The sequence below is a fragment of the Thamnophis sirtalis genome, unplaced genomic scaffold (assembly GCF_051295495.1).
Source record: "Thamnophis sirtalis isolate CommonGarterSnake01/CBP01778 unplaced genomic scaffold, rThaSir2_p1.2 scaffold_1, whole genome shotgun sequence".
NCBI lineage: Eukaryota > Metazoa > Chordata > Lepidosauria > Squamata > Natricidae > Thamnophis > Thamnophis sirtalis.
In genome coordinates this window covers 102682139-102705748 of record NW_028261381.1, presented here as the reverse complement: position 1 = coordinate 102705748, position 23610 = coordinate 102682139, and the positions used below count along the sequence as shown (strand labels likewise).

General features: G+C 42.1%; 1 protein-coding gene across 2 annotated transcripts in view; it reads left to right on the top strand.

The window, feature by feature from the left end:
* The first annotated feature begins 1125 nt into the window (after positions 1–1125).
* ALX4 (ALX homeobox 4) overlaps positions 1126–23610 on the top strand; it is a 67250-nt gene continuing 44765 nt past the window's right edge. Inside the window, exons 1-2 of one of the 2 annotated variants that reach the window (XM_087722234.1) lie at positions 1126–1431; positions 1492–1603. In XM_087722234.1, coding sequence (XP_087578360.1) covers positions 1126–1431; positions 1492–1603 — 418 coding nt within the window. Of the gene's footprint in view, positions 1604–23610 lie in introns of both variants that reach the window. The other variant, XM_087722158.1, reaches the window with a different exon arrangement.

The window sequence follows — 23610 nt, the reverse complement described above, 5'->3', positions numbered from 1 at the left end:
AGTGGGTCTCCCCCAAAACGTAAAGCTCCAAAGCACCTTGGAAAGCGGCGGGGGAAATCCCTTTCCGGCATCCAAACATTTGTTAAAGGAAAACCACTAACGGGAAATATTTGCCTATTTGGATTGATGGAAGGGGATAGCAGGGAAGACACCTCCGCCTTTAAATTCTATAAATTGTGCCCCTTTATTAACTAAAATTCGATCCAGGCGGACAATCAACCGATGAAGCTTTCTTCTTTTCTCTTGAAAGCCCCTCCAGTTGAATGTATACCTGTTGCCCGACTGTTTTCCACATGCCATCCCAACCAGAGTTGGGAAAAAGAGCGATTAAAGCCAGTAAGTCGGTAGGCTGACTAAGAAAACTGGCCAAATGACCCCCAAAGTTGACCGTCATTCTTCCCGGTCATCAAACTCAAAAGAGCTGCCGGGCTACAGCTCAGAAGAAGGGAGGAAAGAGGGATGGAGGAATCGACCCAGGAATGCCCGGAGGGACGTCTCGGAGTCGGCCGGCTCTTCCGCCCCGCGCAATATCTAAGCCGGCAGCCCCAATTGCATCACCGCCATGTGGCCTCCTGGCTTCTATATTGTATTGCTTTCTAATGGTTATTTGAAAACAAACAAATAACGCAAAAGCAACAAACAAGAAAGCCTGCCCTTTTTTTTTCTTCCCCGGCTTCCCCTTCCCGCCTGCCGTTCTTTGCATGGCTGGATTGGGCAGCGCCGGCCGAGAGAGTCGATTTCTTGGCTCGGGGGCCCGAGGGGAGGAGAAGGAGAAGGAGGAAAACCTGGGGAAGGAGAGAAGAGGGGCTGAAGGAAGAGTTCCTTCGGAAGAATCCCTCCTTCTCTCTCTCCTCCCTCCCCTCTTGGTGAGCCCCTTTCCCCTTTTACTGGGGGTCGAGGGGGTGGGTGGGGTGGGACGGATCTGCTCAGCTCCGGAGAACATCTGACTCTGCTTAGTGCTGGCTAGCCCAGCCGTCTGTGTGCGGGTGTGTGGCTGCGTGTGTCGGTGAGTGTGTATGTGTGCATGAGCGTGCGGGGGGGGGGAGGAAGGGTGGGGGGGAAGCCAGAGAAAGGCTCGCTGGCGTTGCATGAGGACACTGCTGCCGGGGCCTTTTAATTTTAGGCATGAATGCTGAGAGTTGCGTGTCGTTCTGCGATCCGTCGGCTGCTACCATGGATTCCTTCTACAACGCCGCCTCGCAAGGCAGCGTCGACGGCTCCTCGCCTTTTAGGGTATTTCCCGGCAGCAGCGACAAATTCAACTCTGCTTTCCTGGCCAGCAAAGGACAAAGCTTTGGAGACAGCGGCGGGGGCGGCGGTGGTAGCAGCGGCAGCAGCAACAACAGCCCCAAGCGCCGGAGTCGCTACAGCCAGCCGGAATGTCCGTCTCTGGACGGCAGCGGCGCGCAGCAGCCACAAGCGCTCCCGACCGCCGCCGCCGCCTCTTCCACCACCAACACCGCCGCCGCCTTTAACAAGTACCACTTGCAGCCGCCGCCGCCGCTCTACGGGCAGCGCGGCTCTTGCAAAAGCCCCCCGAGCGGCAACCTCAAGCTGCAGGACACCAGCGGCCACAACGGAGCCCTGCAGCTTTCTTGCTTCGGTGAGTCCCCCGTTCGGTCGGGGCTGGTGGGGCAAGAGGTCCTTGGGGAAGCAGCCCTGGCGGGTTGCTTATAACGGCCTCCTTGGGCATGGCCCTCCGGGGCTGGGAATTCCTGGTGCGCCTCTGTTCGGTGTATCCGTCCAGTTCTCGAGGTCTTAAAGCTGGGCGCGGGTATATCCCCTTTCTCTTCTTCCTTTGCAAAGCAGAACGGTGGCAATTCAGGGCTTCCTTCTGTATCCATATGCTGAAGTGGAAGTCCATGGGCTCCGCGATGGGAAGCAACGGAGGCGATCGGCCGCTTAGGAAGGAAAGGGCATCGCCAAACCCCAGCCTCCGAAAGGAGAAGTGTGCCGCCCACTGTCTGATTGCGCGTGGGAGAAGGAGACTTGCAAATGGCCTCTCAAGGATTCTCACGCTGTTAATCCCGTTCTGGGATTAACAGTCCACTACTATCAATTTGATAGTTTTGCCGGTGATTTAAAACAAAACTAAAATATGGTTAATATATTACTTTTATAACTTAGCAGTTTCTTTAGTAACTGAAGAAGCATGACTTAGAAGCAATTTCCTGGAATTGGGAAAGAATTTATTTCAAAATTACGTATCTCTTTCAGAAAGAAAAAAAAACAGTGAAAATCTGGAGGGAAGTTGGAGGCAGAAAAGACCATTTATTTGCGTAGTTGCTTTCTAATCTCGTGGCAAAGGTTGATTCCTAATTCTGTTTTTGCTCCCTTTCTCCTGCCCTGCCCAAATGCCTCGGAAGAGCACAGTAATCACATATTTAGCATCCCCCAAAAAAGCTCTCCCCCTTTCCAGATAGACAGCTCGAGTCTTCGGCCTTGAACTTCTGAGAACCACCCGCTAACACGTTTTGTTAGTCTCATTTAATTAGGCCCATGGAATTCATGGATAGCTTATCCCGGATTCGTTCTCATTATGCGTTACAGAAGTGGTTAAAATGGAAAGCAAGTGTTTGCTTAGGCGGTTCTTCTGGGAGAATATATTAGCGATAAGGAAAGTGAAAATAGAATTATCTCTCTCTATCTTTCCTCCGCCAGCTCCCTCCCTCCTTGTAAAAACATCCTTTACTGTGGCCCCAACTGTCTTGTCTTTTCAGTCCTGAAAAACGCCTCTGCTTGGACACGAAAAACAAACCAGCTTTTTAAAGTTAGTGATTAGCGATCTGAAATATAAAGATATATATAAAAGTAGTCCTAAATATACATTTCGAAGCCACATTCTATTTTCCAGAAAATTATTTAGAACTTGGAAGCTCTCTTTATTGCCAGAGATGTGCTTTCATTCCTCCCCATCCATCTCCTCCTCCGTCTAACCACTATCTTCTTAAAATGTGCTGATCACTTTAATGTCCCCGTTATTCAAATCGATCAAATCTGGTTGGGCTACGACCAATACAAAAAGGAATAGCTGGAGTTGCACTTATTTCAGCATCCTGCAAGCTACTGCCGACGAGCTTTTATCCTGTACTTATGTTGTAACACTCCCCACCACCACCTTAGCAGCTCTTGACTTTCAAGGGGAATCGGAAGCTCGTATCTTTCGACATCTTTGTCTTTGCACCGGGATCGCCTTTCCCTGTTGCGTTTCTTAGTGAGTTTACTTCTGGAGGAGAGGTGGGGGAATCCACCGCTATCTTTCTCTACCCCACTGTTCCGCTTCCACAATCAGCCGTTTCGATCTATTTAAGAAGATTGGAAATCTGGTTGTGTTTGGACCTAGAGAAAAAAACGATGGAGGTTGAGGTTATGCTAATAAGCCATCCATCACCGGAAGAGCAAAGAGATCCTCCTGTCTACCTTGTTTTCTGGCTTCACTCACTGTTAGATAATTAGCCAGGTCCCATAGTCCAACATAATTTTACTGAATTTCCCCTTCTCTATAGGAGCAGGAAAGTCAGTTATTCAATTGCCTCCCAACTAGGTGCCCAAGATAGATTAGGGACTAGGGGTTCGCAAATAAACTGATCAATTTTACAACTACAGAAAATTTAGTCCATGTTGTCTGGGAGCCTTTTTCTCTATAGTGCTTTTTTCAGAAATGCGTTGACAAAGGACAAGCATATATTTTCTTTCTGTCCATCTCCAACGTGACAAGATCTCGAGAAGGAGCTCCCATCCGTTTCACGGACCTTTGCTCACACAATCGCATTGGCCATGTTTGCTTATTGACCAATTTGCAGTCCAGTTCATGTGACCAATCTCCAGGGGAATGGAGTTGGCGCTTCACTAAAATCAAGCTAGGAAGATGGGAAATGCAGGCCCTGGAGCCAAAGTGGTTTCAATCACTGATTTGTCTGTATGATGTCTTCTTTCTTTCCTTTCTAGGGCAAATGAGCGGCAAGTAGGTTTCTTCCCCAGGTGACCACTTCAAATATAAATAGAAAGGTAGAAGTAGAAAAGCGAGGCTAAACTGAAATCTCTTGGGGTAGAACCGCTCGAAGAGGGGAGCCCCAGCACCTACATAACGACCCCTTTTTTATGTCAAGGGAGAATAAATAAGTGATCCCGATTCCGATCGACCTTTTTTTTAAAAAAAATGTCATCCTAACCAACGGAGCTTTCCAGGGTGAGTCCAAAGGGATCCTTTTCAAGTTGAGAGCGATGGGACAGCATAGTGAGCTTTACGCGCCTTCATTTTCCAGCGGGCAATTCGGCGAGAGGCAAAGCCGGGCAGAGCCCATGAATAGCCTCGGTAAAGGTCGGCAATAGCCAAATATTCACCTGCACTATTACCCGCCACTTTTCCCTTTGGGTTTCGGGATGATGATTTGGGCAAACAAGGAGGGGAAGGAGAGCCTCTCATAAGTAAATATCCCCGACACCTGGCTTGGATCTGTTCTGAATAACCATTTGCGCGGTTGGACGCCTCTAATAGCTGTGCGCCGCGAAATCAGCTGATTGTAGTCCTTATGTCTGAATCTTTAAACCAGATGCTTGGGGTCCGTGATTGCTACCATTTGATGGAGACGAGAATGGCCACTGAAAACCAGGGATTTCTTCCTCGACTCAATTGTGTTAACATCAAGGAAGGCGTAATCTCCTTAGTAGGAGTCCCTATTTAGAGGAAATCAACAAGGATATCGCGCTAACTTAATTTCCAAATTAATTAACGTTAATGTTTGTTATTATTTGGTCTATTTTCACTATAAAATAAAGCCCGAAAGATAACCGATCATCGTCCCTTGAGAGAAAAATCCCGATCACCTTCCCTGTGATCTTCGCCTTTGGGACCCGTTAAATGAGGGTGGTCATAGCGTTAAGGACGGCGATCGATTAAATGTTTAGCAGAATTTCCAACCACCTTTCATTCAGAGGAGTATTTTCAAAGCAGCGCTTCGTAGTGTTGTGTGTGATGTGGCTTGAGGGACGAGGCAACTTAATAAGAAACACATGGATTTGTGGGGGTAATGAATCACAATAATAAGGAATATTGATGAAAGAATAGTTGCCGGTTAGCATGAAGGGGAGGTTGGGGAGCCGAGGCTGCCGATTATGGGCGCATGAAATAAACCGTACTTCCCACCAGAGATAAACCGGCCTCGACGAGTCTCCAACGTTGGAAATGAGACTGAATTCAAACCGGAGTAAAGTGTTCGCTTGGTGGGGGGAAGCAAGAAAAAGCGGGATAAGGTTTTCGCACGTTCAAAAAAGCTAAATTGATGTCCTCACACGGGCCGTTTCATCGGTCCTGAGATAGGAGCTGAAAAGCGAACGGTGTTCCCGTTAAAAGCGCTGGCGTCCAATACAGCTTTCTCAAGTGAAAGCGAACGTTTTTGCCCCCGGATCGAGAGACAGTAATGACGGACCCACCGAAACGGTTTATGATGTGTAAGGTCCTGACAAGGACCATAGACGACAAGAAACTCGAACGGGGACGCGAACTCTCCGGGAGGCCGGCCGTTTCCCTAGGCGGCAAGATTTGGGGGAGAGGAACAGGACGGAGAAAGACGCCTTCAAGGCGCGGGGAAATGCGGCCCTTACAATGAAGGAAAAGCAAGCGGGGCTTCTCGGTCACTTTCTTTAGCTCTCGCGACGGTTCCTGTTGAATCGCAAATCGGTATGGATGGCAAGCCCTTGTTTTCCATAGGTTTGGTTCGGCATTCGGGGTAGATCTTCATCCGGTCCGGGGCCTGCTGGCCAAGGCCTTTTAACATTTCACCTTAAAACCATGGGGTGTCATAGAAATTTTCCCTCAGGAATCTGTTCCCGCCTTTTTCGTCAAGCGCTGCGGCCTAGCCCGTGTCTTGGCCTCCTTCAACTTAGCCCGCCCTCTTGACTCCACGAGGAATCGAGATAGGTATCCTCAAGGAAAAACCTTTCTGACACTCTCCTCGACCCACCCCCTCGGCACCCTAGTCGTGGATTTCTTAAGGCCCGCCGTCGTCCCGTACTTAATCTTGTACAAGCTCGGATCCCCAGATGCGAGTGGGCAAGCAAGCAAGCAACGATTTCAATCCTTCGCAATGAATGCCGGGAATGGTAATCGACGCCATTCGGAGACTGCTGCTTCAGACCTTTCTCTGGAAACCGAGGTTCCCCCCCCAGGGACCAAAGCAAAACTGCGGGAATCCAGAGCCCCTGCTGATGGCCTCAGAGCCATTTCGGAGGGTTCCTACCGGCAGATCGACTTAGGCAGAGCGGTGATAGGCATTAATAATAATCCCATCGCCCCTGTGAGGAGTGATAAGGCTACGTGTACCCTGGGAACAGAAAACTAAAGTCTCTTTGAGAGCCTGCTTAAAAAGTGTGCCCTTCTTCCCTGCTCCAAAGCACCACTTTATTGCCAGCCCTCTGTTTCACCTCTCAGGGCCAAGTTCAGTCTCTCCAGCACTGGGGCAGGGTGGGTGTGTGGGTTTCACCTTCTCAATGTTGTCTCTTCAAAAGGAAAAGTGTTTGAGCTGCCCTCTAGGACAGTTTTATTCTCATAGATTACAAAAATAACAAAACATTATTTTATTATCTTCAAACTAGAGGCCCCTAGCCTAGAGAAACCCATTGGCCCATGGTTTGAGTAGTTAAGCTAGCCTTCAGTGGGTCTGCTTTATTTCTAGAGTTAAAAGTTGTCTGAAAAGGCCTCCTTCCAGGACCAAAGGGACCTCTTCGTGCTTTTCCTCTATGTCTCCAGAACCAAGAGGGTCACTTCAGTTTAAAAGGAGACTAAATTTAGCTAACCCTCAGCTTGATTAGAAAAGGAGCGAATCCTGAGATTGGACAGGAGGAAGAGGAAAGTGACAGTCCCTGTCTGACAGATTGACATCCCTGTACATATTTGGTACAGATACAATTACACTTTCAAATGGAATGTGTAAAGTTGAACATGTAAGATATATGTTTATTCAGAGTTTCTACATTTGTAAACTTGTATTTGATCATAAGAAATGTGCATAACAACATTGAAGGACAGGTCTTTAATTATCCCTTCATAATTAGGCCATTTCCTTACTAGTTATTTATTACTTTTTACAAAGCAATTCAACTGTTGCAGTAAGGGAAAGCTGATCTTCATGTCTGATATATCAGTCCAGTGATAGCTGATGCTATAAATCACAAGCAAGGAAAAGGTAACCCTTTTAAGAGGATTGATTGGTTGGTTTGATTGATTGCTACTAGTAGATGTGTGTGTGTGTTGCTGTGCTATACCAAATACAAATGAGTTCCAACATCCAATCAAAACATATCCAACTCATTCACCTCTATTAGGTTTCTGTTTGTAAATAATGAAATATGCCTGCATAAACACCTTGGAATACTACTCTTTTTTGAATTTCCTTGTATCAAAAAGGCTGAATTGTACATCTGCAAACTAAAATTGTAATTAAAGGAAAAATAGAAAATGTAAGAGTAAGCTGTATATTTGGTTAGACACTGTTAAAAAAGAGGGAAAACTTCATCATGTGATTTGTGGTGAAAAGTAGTCTGAATTAATATTTCTCCAACTTGGAACTGAGATTAATGATATTTCTCCATATTTAAATATATTACCCTCATAAAAATTGTTCTGGAAGGGAAAAGGACATGTGGGCAGACAGGCATCTGTGCGTGCTAGGGTGGGGATGCTTGTTCAAAGCATGAGAGAGGGTGGTGGGTAGAAAGAGAGAGAATGTGCCCTGGGATATTTGCTCACTGGAGTAATATAAGAAAAACTACTTCTCCTGGCATTCAAAGATCTAAATGTGCCAGGCCTGGCAATTCCTAGTAACTTGTTTTCTTAGGAAATAACCAGGCAACCTATAAAGCAACGTTGTTGAGAGTGGGAAAAGACTGCCTGCAAAGAAATCTGAGGAGGGTGGCAGATTTTCCAAATGACCTTTCAGAGAGTTTGAAAACAACTCAGAACTGAACTGCCCCAGCTTTCCTGGGGCAAAGATCTTGCAGGATAAGAATCCTTACCTCCATTTAGTTTCTGGCTGATTGGAATATCTGCTGAGCTTCCTTTCCATCAAAGGCCACTTTTTGCTCCTCCAGTTGTGATTTCTCTTTTTTGGACTGTCCCAAAAGCCTGGGAGATTTACTACTGGACTAAATCCATTTGAAGAGCAACCCTTGTGCCCAGTCTTTGCTTTGTTGTTAGAGTGAAGGAATACAAATGGTTTCTGTACTGATTGCATAGAATTAGGCTGGGTTCACATAATACATGAAATGAAAATGTTCTTGGTACAGTGTATTGTAACTATGTAGTCAGCATAAGTAGTTTCTGGTTTAGTATGCTATGTGAACTCCGTTCAGTAAATTATGGTTCAGTTAAGTATGGTTGGCCTGAGTTGTAAACCCTCTCACCTGCCAAGTTCTTAAAAAAGAACTTGAGTACAAATTATTGATATAAATAACTAGTGGATATGGTCGTGCTTTTGTTTCTTCCATTGGCCCACATTAAAAAATCCAGCTAATTCTTTGCTGGTGTGAGACTGCTGAAGCAGAATTAGTCATGGCCCTGTGACTTTTCCCTGGCATCAGGTAACATTATAAGCTCAGAGTTTAGATAAAGTTGGAAGGAACTACTAATTTATGCAGTTTGATTTATAGTTTTAAAAGCCCACCAATGCACATCAACCTTCCATAATCTAGCAATCAACCATACTTTCTGTGTCACCAAAATACAAGCCTTCTAGGGCTAGGCCTACAGAGAAAAGTCACTTCCAGCAGATGGTGAAGAAGTCACTGCCTCTTTTACTTTGGCTATTACTTACTCACTGAAAATAATAGAGGGAAGAAGTAGAACATTTTCAAATTTTTCTGCTGCTTGATAGTTACAATAATGAAGCACAGTGTGGCAGAAAAGTGGTATTTACATCACATCGAATCATAGAACTCTGGGTTGAATTCTTAGATCAACTTTATGCAAACTGGTAAATGAGCCAGACTAAAATGTTTGTTATGTCCATGTGGTCTGAAGTATTCAAACCTGTTTCTCTCTTATTTTAACCTTACCAAGCTATGTTGAACTAAAAAGCAAGAAGTGTTAACAAAACAATTTAATGTATTTTATTGATATTTAAAGCATACCATAAATTTGCAACATCAAAACTCAATATGTCCCATTTTTCATAATCCAAAACTCTATCTATATAAATTAGATTTTACTTGATATTGCTTCGAACTGCCTCACCTGAGAGCCCCAGACCTACCTTTTGGTGGGATTGAGGGAAGATTTCTGCCTAATTATCTTAAAATTTTATAGAGTTTATAGGATTAAAATATTCTGTGTACTAATCAGTCTTTCAAATTATGCCTGCAAAGACCTAGTAGCCAATGCTTTACATGGTGATTTAACCTTCCCAGTCAGAGTGATCAGGGATTGGTAAAATTATGAACACTCACCTTCCATGCCCCAAATGTTATAATAATCTAATTTTCCTTTTGGTTTCATTTATACTCAGGTTGCTTCCTCACTAGTAAGTGATACCTTTTTTTTACACCCAGCCATCTCTCTGATACGTTAATAATGAAGACAGGCTACTACTTCCTCATTAGGTAAAAGGTTCATAGTGTCATCCTGCATTAATATAATAGTAATGAAAACACGCCTTATAACCATGGTGGGATGGTGCCAGAGTTGCTATAAACGACTAAAATTTGCCAGGCTTTGTTTCATCATGGCAGGACCCTATAAAATGCTACAAATCTCCAGTGAAAAAATAGCTGGAGACCAGTCCCAGCCATGTAATATAGTAAAGAACATACGTCTCTGGATCAATAACATGAGTGAATGATACTGTAAATTAGTAGCTCAGAAACCGGCCAAGCAATGATGAGCATTTGCGGTGGTCCAGAGGTCGAAAATTCCCGGAGTATTTGGACTTTGTAGGCTGTTGTTCCTCCTCTGAAAGAATCAGGCAACAACAAAAAACGTCAGGAGTTAATATCGTTTCACCGAATAGGGATATTCCGGAGTAGTCCAATAGCACGGACGGCCCAATAGCAATCCTTCCTACCACTCGCTAAACCTCCCTTTATGGAGTCCCAATAGGAAGCTGGGCGAGCTCAGCCTATTATTTTTAAAGTGTGGAGGGGGGGAACGCTGGATTTGGGTGGGAAGAATAGTCACCGCGGGCATCGATCTCGTTCCGCCTGATTTCCATGCCCTTTCGGTTGTCCCCCTGCGAGCTCCCTTGAAAGATCCGGAGTTGGCGGGCGTTCGCCTGGCGAATGGGAGGAAATGGATCCCCCTTTCCAAGCGGAGGGAAAACCGAAAGCGGGACAGCCAGGCTGACAACTCAAGATGTTGCTGCGACGGGGCGCGGCCGCCTTCTGATCCGAATCCTTGCAAAGAGGATGAACCGTGTCCATCAACCAAGACCTGCACAACTACTTAGCGACGTGCTGAGGCTTGGTTTGAAGAAAAACATATTACAGCGCAGCAAATTGTTGTAAACACTTAAGCATGCCTATTCAGTAATAAAATATATTATGCTCCTTGAGCTTTACTCCTGGTAAATTCGTTTAGGATTTACATTCCTACATTCTAAAATGCACTGCCTTTGTTACTTGGGTTATTTCCCATATGATTTCACTTCTTGCATCCCCCACCCCCTTTATATCTAATGAAGTAGAATCTAATTCAGAAAAGTACACCAATAAATGAGGATTTTTAAAGATTCACAAGACTCTTTCTTTGTCTTTGATCCAAAATCTGTTGCCCTCCAGATGTTTTAACTGCAATTCCCAGAATTCCTAGGAACATAGTGACTGCTATAGTAAAGTTAAGGTCCAGCTCATTTGAAGCCCGCCAGGCTGGGGGGAGGGGGAGGAAGAGGAGGTTGCTCTATATATTTACTTGGCAAATCATTGTAATATATTCACTAACATTTGAGCTTCCTAAAATTAACTTCCAAGTATACTTGTATTATGTAAGGGAAAGGGAAAAGAAATGGGACTGTTCATAGTTACAGAAATTACTTTCTCGTTGGGTTTGCTGCTGGTTAAAATGGTTTTCTCTCTCCTTGACCAAGAAAACTACTTTGACTAAAATGAAAAATGGAGTGCCTGCATTTCTTTCATTTCTGAGATTTATTTTGTGCCTTTTTGTTGTAAAAAAAAAAAGAGATTGCCAAATGTGTTTTTAAGAAATTTAAACAGTTGCATACTCTAATCTGTTTTCCAACTTCCCAAATAATTATTCTGCTTCCCTCAAACCAATTATTCCAGGACAGGCTGACTTTTCATCTTTAAAATAACTTTTACCTTCCAGATCATCCTAATGTGTGCTTACCAAATGGTTCACACGTGCTTGGAACTGAGGCTGGATGTTCACAGGCAAGTAAAAAGTAATATAATCAAAGTCCATTTCCTCTTTGGTGGTTTATGATATCATCTAGCCATCATTATGCTGGTATATCAGTAATGGAGACAGGCTACTGCCGCAATTAAGGCTAGATGGCTGTATAAATCACTACAAAGGAAATGAATCTGTTGGGGAGACTGTGTTACTAAATCAATTTTTAATGCTTCTCTGTGTTTTGTTTTATTTAATGTTTCATAAGCAAAAAATAAATAAACATATGGAGGAAAACAGATGATGTGAATTTAAAGAATTGTTTTAACAACAGAAAAGTTTTGGTGGCTTGTTTGCTAGGATTTGTGGATTGCTTGTTTGTTGCCACATTCCGAATTATGACTGCTGTTGACCCACTGAAGTGACACTACTCATGATAGCACCTCACTGTCACTATTCATGATAGTACTTCATTGTCGTCATGTGAATGTTTGTCTCTATGTTCCCAATGTTGAAAAGTAACCAGGCTAAGGAAGGTAGAATCAGTGTGCCATAAACCTATTCCTTTGGAATAGACCTGTAAAGTTAACAGATCAATATACCAATCTGTGGTGTTCAGGACAAAAAATACCTTACTCTACACACACACACACACACACACACACACACACACACACACACACACACACACAGCAAGGCAAAGTGCAAGTCATTTCAAGCTGCAATATTAGGAGAGATTTTCAGAAACTTTTTCCCCAAAAGATGAATCCTAACAGCAAAATAGCAATATATGTCCCCAACGTGCTCCTCAAGACTTCCAGCAGTGCATTCATCGCTATTGTAACTGAATTTACCCACCTTGCTGCTGGCTCTCCTCTTCTCTTTCCTTCCACTTTCCCCAGCAAGTTCTCAACTGCTTCTTCAGTATTTCTGAATTAGAAATAGATTTGAGGAAAAGGCAGCTGTGTCCCAGGCTCCGAATGCAAAGAGATTTCCATTCCTAGTAATCAGGGGTCATAAAATGGCAGTACCTTTGGAACAGATCCTCTAGAAATTTGGACTTTCTAAGGAGATGAATCCATCAGGAATTATCTCAACACTGGGTGTCATTTTTCCACATTTTCAAAATGGAGAAAGAAAAACAAAAAGTGAAGATTATATAATTGTGTAAAAAATGACACAGATTCACCAAGCCTGAATATCATTATGCATAGAAATGGGAAGAATGGAAAGCAATATATTTATTATTATTAGATTTTTTTTTTAACCTGGCCGTTTCTGGTTTTTAAATAATTCAAGTCAGTGAACTCACATAATACTCCTTCCTCCTCATATTTTCCCCATAACAACAACCCTGTGAGGTGGGCTAGGTTGAAAGAGAGTGACTGACCCAAAGTCACCTGGCCAGCTTTCATACATTCATATACAAGCAGATACAACACCGGATGGAAGAAGAAAAAGATGGTTATCTATTGTCACCAAAGAGAAGTATTTGGGGGGAAAAACTTTGGTTTCAAAGTAGAACTGAAGGACCAATGTCACTATCTATGACTGAAATAAAATATTTTTTACTCTAATAAACCATCTAAAATTAATACATATGTAAAAGACCTCAGGATGAAGCCAGTTTCAACTGGATTTTATATATTCAAAATTGTATCAAAATGCAATCAAAAATCATCTCCATCTCCACAATATGAGTACTCTTAACATTCCACTTTAAGATCTGTGATTAAATGTTTCCTATATCTTACCTATGAAGTGCTCCTCTTATCCCCCCTCCTTTTTTTGGTTCTTTACTGTCTGGCCTGATGTAGCCTTTAGGTCAGGAGAAATGGGAAATTTGCAACAGAAATGGCTCAATAGGAGAATCTCAAAGACCTTGGAATATTTTACCCCAACCCCTCTGCCCAGTGCAAGAGATGATGATGACTACGACGGCGACAATGAGGATGATGGTTCTGGTGGTGGTTTGGAACATGGTGTATACAGAAAAACAGCTTCTGTCCTCCAAATGAGCCCAATTCACACGTGCACTCAGGCGTCTTGCACGCAGAACTCTCACAACCCATGTGGCTACATCTAAGAAAAGAACGCACAGCCCATATGCCAAGTCTTCTCCGGCGTTTCCTGGCTCGCTCCCGCTCTCCGCCCTTTGCTGGAAGAGCTCTCTGGCCCCTGGGGTGATTCCTGCCGGGGGGAAGGCTTCGGAAGCGGCTTTCGCCTCCTCCTTCAAATTGCGCAACCAGAGGTCGCCAGAGCGGTCATTCAAACCGCTCCAGCGCCCTCCCAGAGAGAGAGAGAGACAGACAGACAGAGAGACAGAGGAGGGAAGAAAAGGAGCTGTTTCAGAAGTTGGCAAAAGGAGTTCCGGGACTCGGATAAGTCCTTGCTCGCCTGCAGGCAGCGCCTGAAGAATTCTTTCCCGTCCCAACAGGCAACCGGTCAGCGGAGTTTTTCGCCCGCAAATCGGGGACTGAAAGGTAGGACTTTCTCGGACCAGATGCAACTGAGCGTTTACACTTTGAGAGGAAGCGCGGCAGCGGCGGCTTCTCTCCTCTTTTCCTGGGAATCCTACGCGAAGCAGTGAAATGTCAAACTTGTTTCTGCAAACTTGCTTTTGCAAGTATTTTTTTTCCCTTTCTAATGAAAGGAGGAGAAGAAGAAATGAATTGTCGCCGCGTTGGGGCTGTTCTTTTTCAAGGGAATTGCTCTTACGCGATGTCTGAGGCTTTCTTACGCTGGAATTTGTTTGATAGGCTGCTTCCAAAGCCAAAGCATGGGAGAGAGGGAAACAAAACGGGAGGGGAGGAGAGGAGAAGCTGCAGACAGTTTTCTATTTGTCATAGGAAACCACCCACTATAAAGCAGATGGAGAGGTGGGAGGCGGCGCCTGGGTGAAAAGTCTGTGGATGCTTCCCAAATGTGTGTCCGGCAAAGGGATGCCCCATGCTCAGAAAGATATATCGAGGCCAAAGACACAGATGAACAGTGTGTGTGTGTGTGTGTGTGTTTGTGTGTTTGTGTGTTTGTGTGTCTGTGTGTGTGCGCGCGCATGCGTTATCTGGACTGTTTAGTTTGTGCTTCCTTGGAGTGTGCACTCGGTGTGGTTTCATGACTAAAGGCGGCTGGAGTGATTCACTGGCTGCCTTTCTGGGTGTCTCTACAAAACAAGTTGTGGATCAATAGAAATCTTTTGGCGCAACTTTCTAACCTCCCAAGTTAATGCAAGCAGGGCTTAAAGGAAGTTAATGTGCAGACTTTGGGCTCTCCGAGCCAGCAGACTTATTCCTTTTTCCACCCAGGGCTATGATGCATTTCCCTCGCAAGATAGAGGTAAGCTTTGCCTGCCAAAACCTCATGTGCAAAGGCCTTTCCAGCTACATCTTTGGTGCCAGCCAGCTGAGCCATTCTGCAACCTAAAGGCTAAAAAGGGATCTGACTGGAGTCTGCCTGGTCTTCCAAGCCAGCCCTGGTTAGCCCTTTTTCAAAATGTCATGCCTTTTCGCTCTTGGCATTCAGCTCCAAAATTCCTACCTCCATCCTGTCTCCCAGTGCAGATTACTTCACTGTGCCATATTGCAGAGCCAGCCCCGTTTCCTCTTGGACAGCCTGCTGTTTATGATTCAGTGGTTTTCAGGGGCTTACCAGAAAGATGGCAATGGGGAAATGAGGCCACTTTTCTACATGCCAACCCTTTTTGAAGGCTAATCTGCCTTGCCCAAAGATCTGTCAATAGTCTTACCCGGCCTGGAATCTGTAGAGGTAGAGGGCCTCAACTCCCATCATCCACAGCCAGAACACACATAGGGAAAAGGTGATGAAAATCATAATCCTGTGCATCAGACATCTTTGCATTTCAACTGTTTCACAGACAGAAAGTTGGATGAGTTCTCTAAGGAAAAGAAATGAACACCAAAACTAGCTATAAAGGTATTTTAGATTTAGGAAAATGAAGGAACTGACCAATATTTTATGATGGCTTGTCTTTGGAGCAGCGCTTTATCATTCAGGACATTCGGTATGCTTCCTCTTAATAGCAAAATGGCAATTACACCAAGTTCCAACTAATCCAATGGTTGGTAACATGGATGAAGTAGCTATGAACTTTGGCTACTTTGGTTACAGATCCTGGAGACTTCAAGACGCTGAGCATCTGTCATCTTGTGAAAACCTGTCTGGGCCTCCATAAAAGAAATAGTTTTGGTTTGGTTTATTGCTTAATTGCTTGCAAATGCCTTCTCCGCCTCCAGGAGTGATGGAAGCTGTAATCCAATTCATCTGGAGGACAACCAACTGGGGAACACTTTCCTGCAACAGCAAACATATTTATTCATTTATATTCCTCTAGGAGCTCTCTCCTCCAGCTTTTCCCCACAACAACAATCTTGTGAGATATGATGGGCTGGATAAGAGGAAGAGAAACTGTCCCACTGTCAACCAGTAAATGCCCAATGCTGAGGGTAGACAAGAACCTGATTTTTTCTATTCCTAAACCAAAGCCTTAACCACTGCCCACTCTAGTTCTCATATATGTCACGATTCAATATAATATAAGCTAAAATGCTAATACAATTGGACAGTGAGCCCTCTGTGGCTTCATTTTCTTTTTCTGTGCCCAATAGCAAATCGTGCCCTTCCAAATGCAGCAAAGGAATGACTGTTAGAATCTTTTAGTGTTCCCAAATCACCTGATCTGAGTTAGCAATTCTTCTAATATTTTCTCCTTCCTGGTAAATCAAAAATGGAATTGTCATGGCCCTGCCTGCTGTTAGCATTCTGCCCTAGGCCAGCTATACCAAGCCTGATGTAGCCTTGATCCATGGATAGTAATTCACCTCACACTAGAAAGGGAGCGAGTAAGAGTTTGATATTTTAGGATAGTTTTTGTACCACTTAGAACATTTCAATAAAAAGATAATGTGCAGCATAAAATGATCATATTATAAATACAGCTAACAACCTAACTCTATAGATTGTGTGGTATTTTTAAAATGATGATTTATATACATACATACATACATACACACACACACACACACATACATACATACATACATACGTACATACATACATACATACATACATACAATGTAGCTATTCTTTGATCTATTTATCAATCTGGAATAGAGAAAAAATCCCCAAACTACAGCTATCAATATAAAACTAATCTCTATTCTAAGATGTACAATTTGTTTATGGGTATAAGACATAATGAGGAACAAGTGGCTAATACAAGATTTTACTCAAATTGCCTGAATAGTATGGCTGTCTGGGTTCACACATCACAGTAAGCCACAATTTTAAATTATGGCTTGTTGAACAGGCACAATTGACTAGGCCCATAAATCGTAATATGCCATACACCATAATTTGTAAACCATAGTGGCTAGATTTACACAGCACCCTAAACCAAAACCAAATAGGCCATATTTTGTGTGACATGTAAACCAAGCTCCTGCAAACAATGTAATGTTGAATGGCTGGTAATTCCATCAACTGACAATTTGTTTGCAAGCACCATTCCTTTACAAGACCTGGTAATATAGACTGCAGATATAGAAGCACTGAGAGTTAAATGAAAATAACATGGATAAATAAATTTCGATTAGAGTTTATATGATGTCTGGAAATGGAAGTCTACATGACATCAAATAAATCCTCTGACTTCCCAGACAGATGTGCATAAAGCAACACTTATACCAAGTTTCTTCAACTTTTTCTTTAAGCTGAAGTTTTCAGCAATTTAATAACACATACATTTACAAGTGTGTGGGGGGGAAGGGTTTTTTTTGAGTTAATATTGACTCTTAGTGACTGCCTGGAAAACTGTCCTGCATTTTTCTTGACAAACTTTCCAAAGTGCTTTGCCATTGCCTTCTTCCTAGGGCTGAGAGAGAATGACTGGACAAGACTATTCAGATGGCGTCATGCCCAAGGCATGATTAGAACTCAGAGTCTCCTGGTTTCTAGTTAGATACACCAAACATTTACAACAGGGGAATATATTTAATGGAGCCAGGTGCTAACAGAAGAATACTGGAAATATTGCGCTGCTGCTCAAATGTAGGGACCCCGGCTGTTTTAACAAAGGATGGTGTTTTGAACAGAAACACATCCCTGCTGTTTAATTGAAGACTTATTATTCCATAAGATTGGGCATCCAGAAAAGTAATATAGTCATGTCACCATCATTAACATTCAGAACAAGCACATGTCTGCATAAATCCTTATCTTTCTCCAGTATAGCTGATCTTACCTTTGATAATCCAGTTTTTCATATTTCTCTTTGAATTAGGTTAAGGGAGCCTTCCAAAATGACTGTAGGGATCCCTCTCTTTGAACATTCCACATCTAGATTAGAAAAGCAACTACACAACTACATCAAGCACCACTTTTGAAAGAATCAACCAACACATAATTGTGACCACTTTGACAGGGCACAATAATCCAAAAGCAGGCACTCTTTGCAGGCATCCTACAACAGGGGTCTCTAACTTTGGCAACTTTAAGACTTGTGGGCTTCAACTCCCAGAGTTCTTCAGCCAGCTTTGAAATCCACAAGTCTTAAAGTTGCCAAGGTTGGAGACCCTTGTTCTACAAAACCCTTTGTAAAGTGATGTGGCATTATTATCTTCCCATGACAAATAAGATGGGACTTGCTTGCAGATAGTTTGAAGATCTTTTGAGATCTTTTGAGGAAATGAGAATTTGGCTGGGTCACAACATAGATAATCAAATAGGAGACCATCAGGAGGCCAATAAGTCTGGCTTTTTGACGTTTTGTCAGATTTTAAGGTATTTTTTGTTGAATAAATGAAGCAAGGTCGTTTTTAAATATCGCTTTTCAACTGTGCAGTTAAATACCATTTAAATTCATGGATGTGGGCCAGGTTTGATTTAGCACAAGTACATTCTTTTAAATAAGAACAACCTGCTTATCCTAAGGTTGAGGTAAACATTAGTTCCTAAAGTGTCATTATAGACAGACCTCAGTACCTGCGAGCACTGGCAGCTAGGGTGACTCCAAAGGGAATAGAGGGACATACAAAGCATCACGGCATTGCAGCTCGTGCCACGCCACGCACATTGCAGTGTTAAACATATGCTCGTTGTGACAAAAGCAGTGAGGTTCTGCAGTCAAATCTGAGAATAAAAATAGTAAGTTAAAGACATTAAAGGGCATGAAAGAAAAAGACATAGTTTGCCTTAAAATCATATTTTGCAATCCTTGCAAAACACTTGTTTCCACCATGTCCACACATCACTTCCTTTTGTTCTACCAGTTTCTTGTCTTTTTTTTCCTTTTGAGATATTTATCAACTCTGCCCAGCCATAATTTTCTCACTTTTCCACTTTCTCTTGACCTATATACTTTGCCTTCATATATTAGTTCTACAACTGAATCCTCATTCATTTTATCTTTCTGACTAAACCACCTTCCTCTACTTCCTTTATATTGGTCTCAGTTTTGGACACAATCCATTGTATCAACATTCATTTGGCACCTATTCATTTTGACTCCATGTATTTTTGTTTTATTACACTTTTTTCCCCTTGTCTTCTCCATTCAACTTTTATGTGTCTCCTAACAAAGCCAGTTTTCACTTCCACATAATAAACTGGGGAATGCACCCACTGTATTTGTTAGACTATATATTTCCCTACTTTCTTTCCAGCACTTGCATATCACAAAATTTCTCCACTAATTTTCCCATCTTTAGAAAGAATTCAATGAAGATACACAAAATAATCTATTTTGATTGATTGGTTGATTGACTCACTGACTGACTGATTACCTTTCCACAGATACCTCTAGTATGAAGACAGAATATTGTACTGCATATGTATAGGTTCTAACAGCCTATTACCTTTTGAAATCTTATATGCTACATATTACATGCCCAAGCAGAGAGTGGCACATTTTCCTACTCACTGAAATTGATTTGCTTTAGATACAAAGTATTTAATCCCATACCTGGAGATTTTGAACTTCTCACATTGTTATTTCAGATATGACCCTAGGAAGGAACATAGTGATAATCCACACAAAGCTTTGGCAACATTCTAGAGTCTCTCCCCCCCCTCCTTTAAACATAGTATGGTGTGGGTGCCGTAAGTGGTACCCTAGCATTAGTTTGGAGAAAGGAAATAAAAATCTTGAAGACTACCAATGTATTACTCATGCCTTTGGCTCCTCTATTAAATCATTTTCCCCCTCAAAAAAGTATCTGCTTTTTGAGCTCATACATGCTGAAAAAACCTTGAGACATTTCCCAGATGGTGTGAAATGTGGTTTCTATCACTATTAAAAGAGAATGATTAAAACTATTTTTCTCATGAAGGTTCCTTTGCCGGACTAAATGTAACTACTGTACTATATATCATTATCTAATGAAGAAGAAGACAAAGAAGTGATTAAACTGGGCATAAAAACACAACATGCATGATGATGATGATGATGATCATGATCATGATCATGATCATGATGATCATGATGATGATAGCTATTAAATTCCCTTACCCCCCAAAGTAACACATCTCAAAAGAACAGTGTCTTCTCTTCTTCATCTTCCTGCATAGGACCCTGTATTTTGTATTCATTTATTACTCTTTAATTGACTAGGCTTATATGCTATTCCAGGCATGTCTGACTCAGAGCCACTTACAGTAATAAGATTAAAACTAAAAGAAAACATCATAATAAAATAAACGAATGAGTAACATCCCACACACTGAGGGACAACCACAACAGCCTCCATGTGAGGAGAGACTGAAAAGACTCACTTAACCCTCAAAGGCCTACTGAAGTAGTAGCCAAGTGTTAATGGCTTTGGGGGAAGCTAACAGAGTCGGGGTCCGTTTAGTATCAGGAGGATATTACACTTTTGAACAGAAGGGAGGCAGTGACTGAGAAAGCCTGAGTCAGGATCCTGACCATGGCACTGCCTAAGTGATGAGATTCAGAAGGACCCTTGTCTTCCAACAATACAGTATTATGCTATAATAATATACCACAAAAATCTGGACAGCTTTTAGCAGAGCACAGGGAGGAAAAAACCACTCTTAAATGGCTGAAAATCAAAAACTCAGCAGAAGATAAACAACAGAGGAGGAAGAGAGAAGTGGAAAGAAAAGAGGGTGGTTTTTAAAAAATGTTTCAATGATTGCAAGCTAGAGTTCACCTCATTCAGTCTATGGTATGTTATTCTCAGTTGGCAACTGTGGTGGACTTATTTGTTTAGGTAAACACTCAAAAGATTGGCCTTTAATTCGCAGTACACTTTGCAGTAAAGCCTCCCCCCCCCCTGTAATAGAATAGTTCAATCGCTACATCACAGCTCCTTTGCTGAAATAATTCTTGTTTATTATAATGACAGCCTGTTAAAATAGGTGGAAGAAAATCTTGCCATTTAACAATCCAATCAAGGAGAAGGTGGGGATTTCTACTTCTGAATGTTTGGTTCTCCAGAGAAAACAACACCTTTCTGAATGGCTCAGGGTATGCAGTATTGTCTTTTGGACCAACTCTGAAAACAATCTTCTGAGAAAGTAAGGTCAGAAAACTCCACACCCTAGAAATTAAGCAAACGTTTTCTTGTAGTCCTTCCAAAGCTTTTGTATGAATTTGACCTTATCACTGGAGAGATTGAGAAGCAGGCAAAAGAGACAGAAAGGGAATTTTTGTTGGTACAGAAACAAAATGGACACTTCTCCTCTCAAACATTCTTCTAGCTTTGGATTCTGGGGACAGCTTGAGAATGTGTGTCTACCAATGCTGGCAAGCTCCCCCTTCTCCTATTTCCTGCTGTGAATTTCAGTATCTTTCATCTATTGGAATCCAAAATGTTTATCTCTTCTTCTTCTTTCTTAATTTCATTCTTTCCAGACCCCTGGAGATAGGCATATCTCAAAACAGTTGGGAAAACGGAAATGGGCAGGGAGGGGGTTTGACATGTGTCTTTAAAAAAACTTCAAAGCCATTCCATCTATTTCCCTGCATCTCAAATCTTCCACTCACATGTGCACATGTTTATTATTTTTTCGCACCCCAGTCTTCAACACATTCCCCAGGAAATAAGGGAAGCTTCACACAACCCATTTTTTCTTTCTGTATACAAGCAACTCAATGATCCCTCTGTCCATTTATGGTTATACAAAATGTGTGAATCAGGATTAAGAACACTGGAATGTGGCCATTTCAGCTTCACAGGGGTTAACTCAGCAGGTGGTATAACCCTAATGTCATTAGGCTTTATAGATGCCTGCTATGTCTTCTGCGTTGATTTTGTAACACTCTCTTTTGACCAACAGCAAATATAACACTAGATTTTGCTTTAACAAGAGGAACAAGATGTTGTTTCCTCTGTATTTCCATTTTTGAAACTGTTTGGAAGCCAAACAGCACTATCTGTATACAAATATCAACTGAGCCAGGACAATCCTTAGTGTTATAAAAATATTCCCCTCAGTTTTAGCAGAAATAAAACCTGAAGAAAATATCAAAAAGATGGAACAAGGATCGAATATACTCAGCGGCTACAAGATGATAACTAATTGAATGAGGAGGAAAACAAGAAATAAGTTCTGAAACAGAGCATGGTTGACTGATTAAGAGTCCATCCATACTGCCTCTGTGCCACAGTGGCAAAGATGGCCATTCTTGTTTGCTGAGGATATAGTATCAACCCACAGTATCCTCATTATCAGTTAATTGCTAAAATTACCTGAAGACAGGTTTCATTGTTCACTGTTATGCCAGTATAAGACACTCCATACAGAAAATCTAAAATGCTTAGAGGTAACAGATCATGGCAAAATGCTTAGCTCCAACAAGTCCAGCTGGTAAGTTGAGGGACCATTCCTTTCAATTGTGTTGCTGGGATTTGCTCTTACGCTGCAATGTTGCTTTGGCTGTGAAGCAGACTACAGCTTCCACAGCCTCTTTATGGATTCTTTTCCCCCCAAAGATAGGTTGATCCACTGACCTAAAAGTGGTCACAACCTCTGCTGAGAGCCTGGCAGGCTGCACCCAACTTCATACACGTTATTCCTGTTATTGAATACCAATTATATTCATATTATGCTTTAAAGCAGCTATTGGGAATTGTCTTCATGTGTGAAAGGTGGTCCAAAGGCCTCCGGCTGCACTGATCATTGATTCAGTTGTGAAGGAGATCAAAATTCACCTTATGCAGCCAGTCAAATTCAAATATCTACCCATTTTGATCAATCCATCTCTACATACATAGCAACACCCCTGCCTCACTTTTCAAACTTCAGTTCTTCAACAATCTTTTCAAAGATCTAGATGGGAGAGGTGAAATGAGATCTGATGAGAGATGAAAGAGAGAGAGAGAGAAAATCTTCACAATTTAGATATTTAGAAAATGCTACCATGCCTTTTAGTTTTACATGTTTGCACTTGAATTAGATTTTCTCTCATAGTATGAAGGTAGTCTTGATGTCTATTGTTTAACCCAGGGAAGTAGTCATCTATTTCCATTCAGTTTCATTCACTTAGAAAGCTGGGTTCATCTTTGTTTCAGGGTGTACACCTTGAATATAAATACTGGTTACTAGGGAATACGAGTGCAATTGCTTCCATATTCTATGGGCTTCCTTTAATCAGTTGGGTTGCCACTGCAGGAAACATGATGCTGAATGAAATAAATTTTGAGCTGAATTGCCAGTTTGAGTTGGCATGGGTTATTTATGTTTCATCATGGAAGAAGCAAGGTGAACATCTGAGCTTTTCTGTCACTTAAGTGAGGAGGATGTCACTAATTGTTTGGGGGCTTCTTATAAGGTTGATCTAACTCTGGTAGAGAAAACCAAGTGCATTAGTTTAGATAACTTCAAGATGGAATTAAGGATGCTTATTAAGGCCACTGAAATAGTGAATTCATGATAGTTGGGTTATATCAAAATGGTATTTCCAAGGCTCATTCACTCATTTGTTACAGGAGTTATATGTGTATTTATAGATACACAAAAGTGTATATACTCATATATGTGTCTGTATGGCATGGTTGTCATCATTAACATCACCACCACCACCACCAAAATCCATTTGTAAGAAGCCTATGTTTTTCAAGAGCACATTCCTTCTTGCTTTAGAAAAACCATGGAAAAAATAATACATTAACTGTAGTCATAGATGCTTCAGCTCCGCTTAGCTTTTTTTATAATCAAGGTTTGCTTTTAACTTGCTTAATTTTTTTTAATCATCTTATAGAAAGCACTAAAATACTTTTCCTGGGGTTGAAAAATTA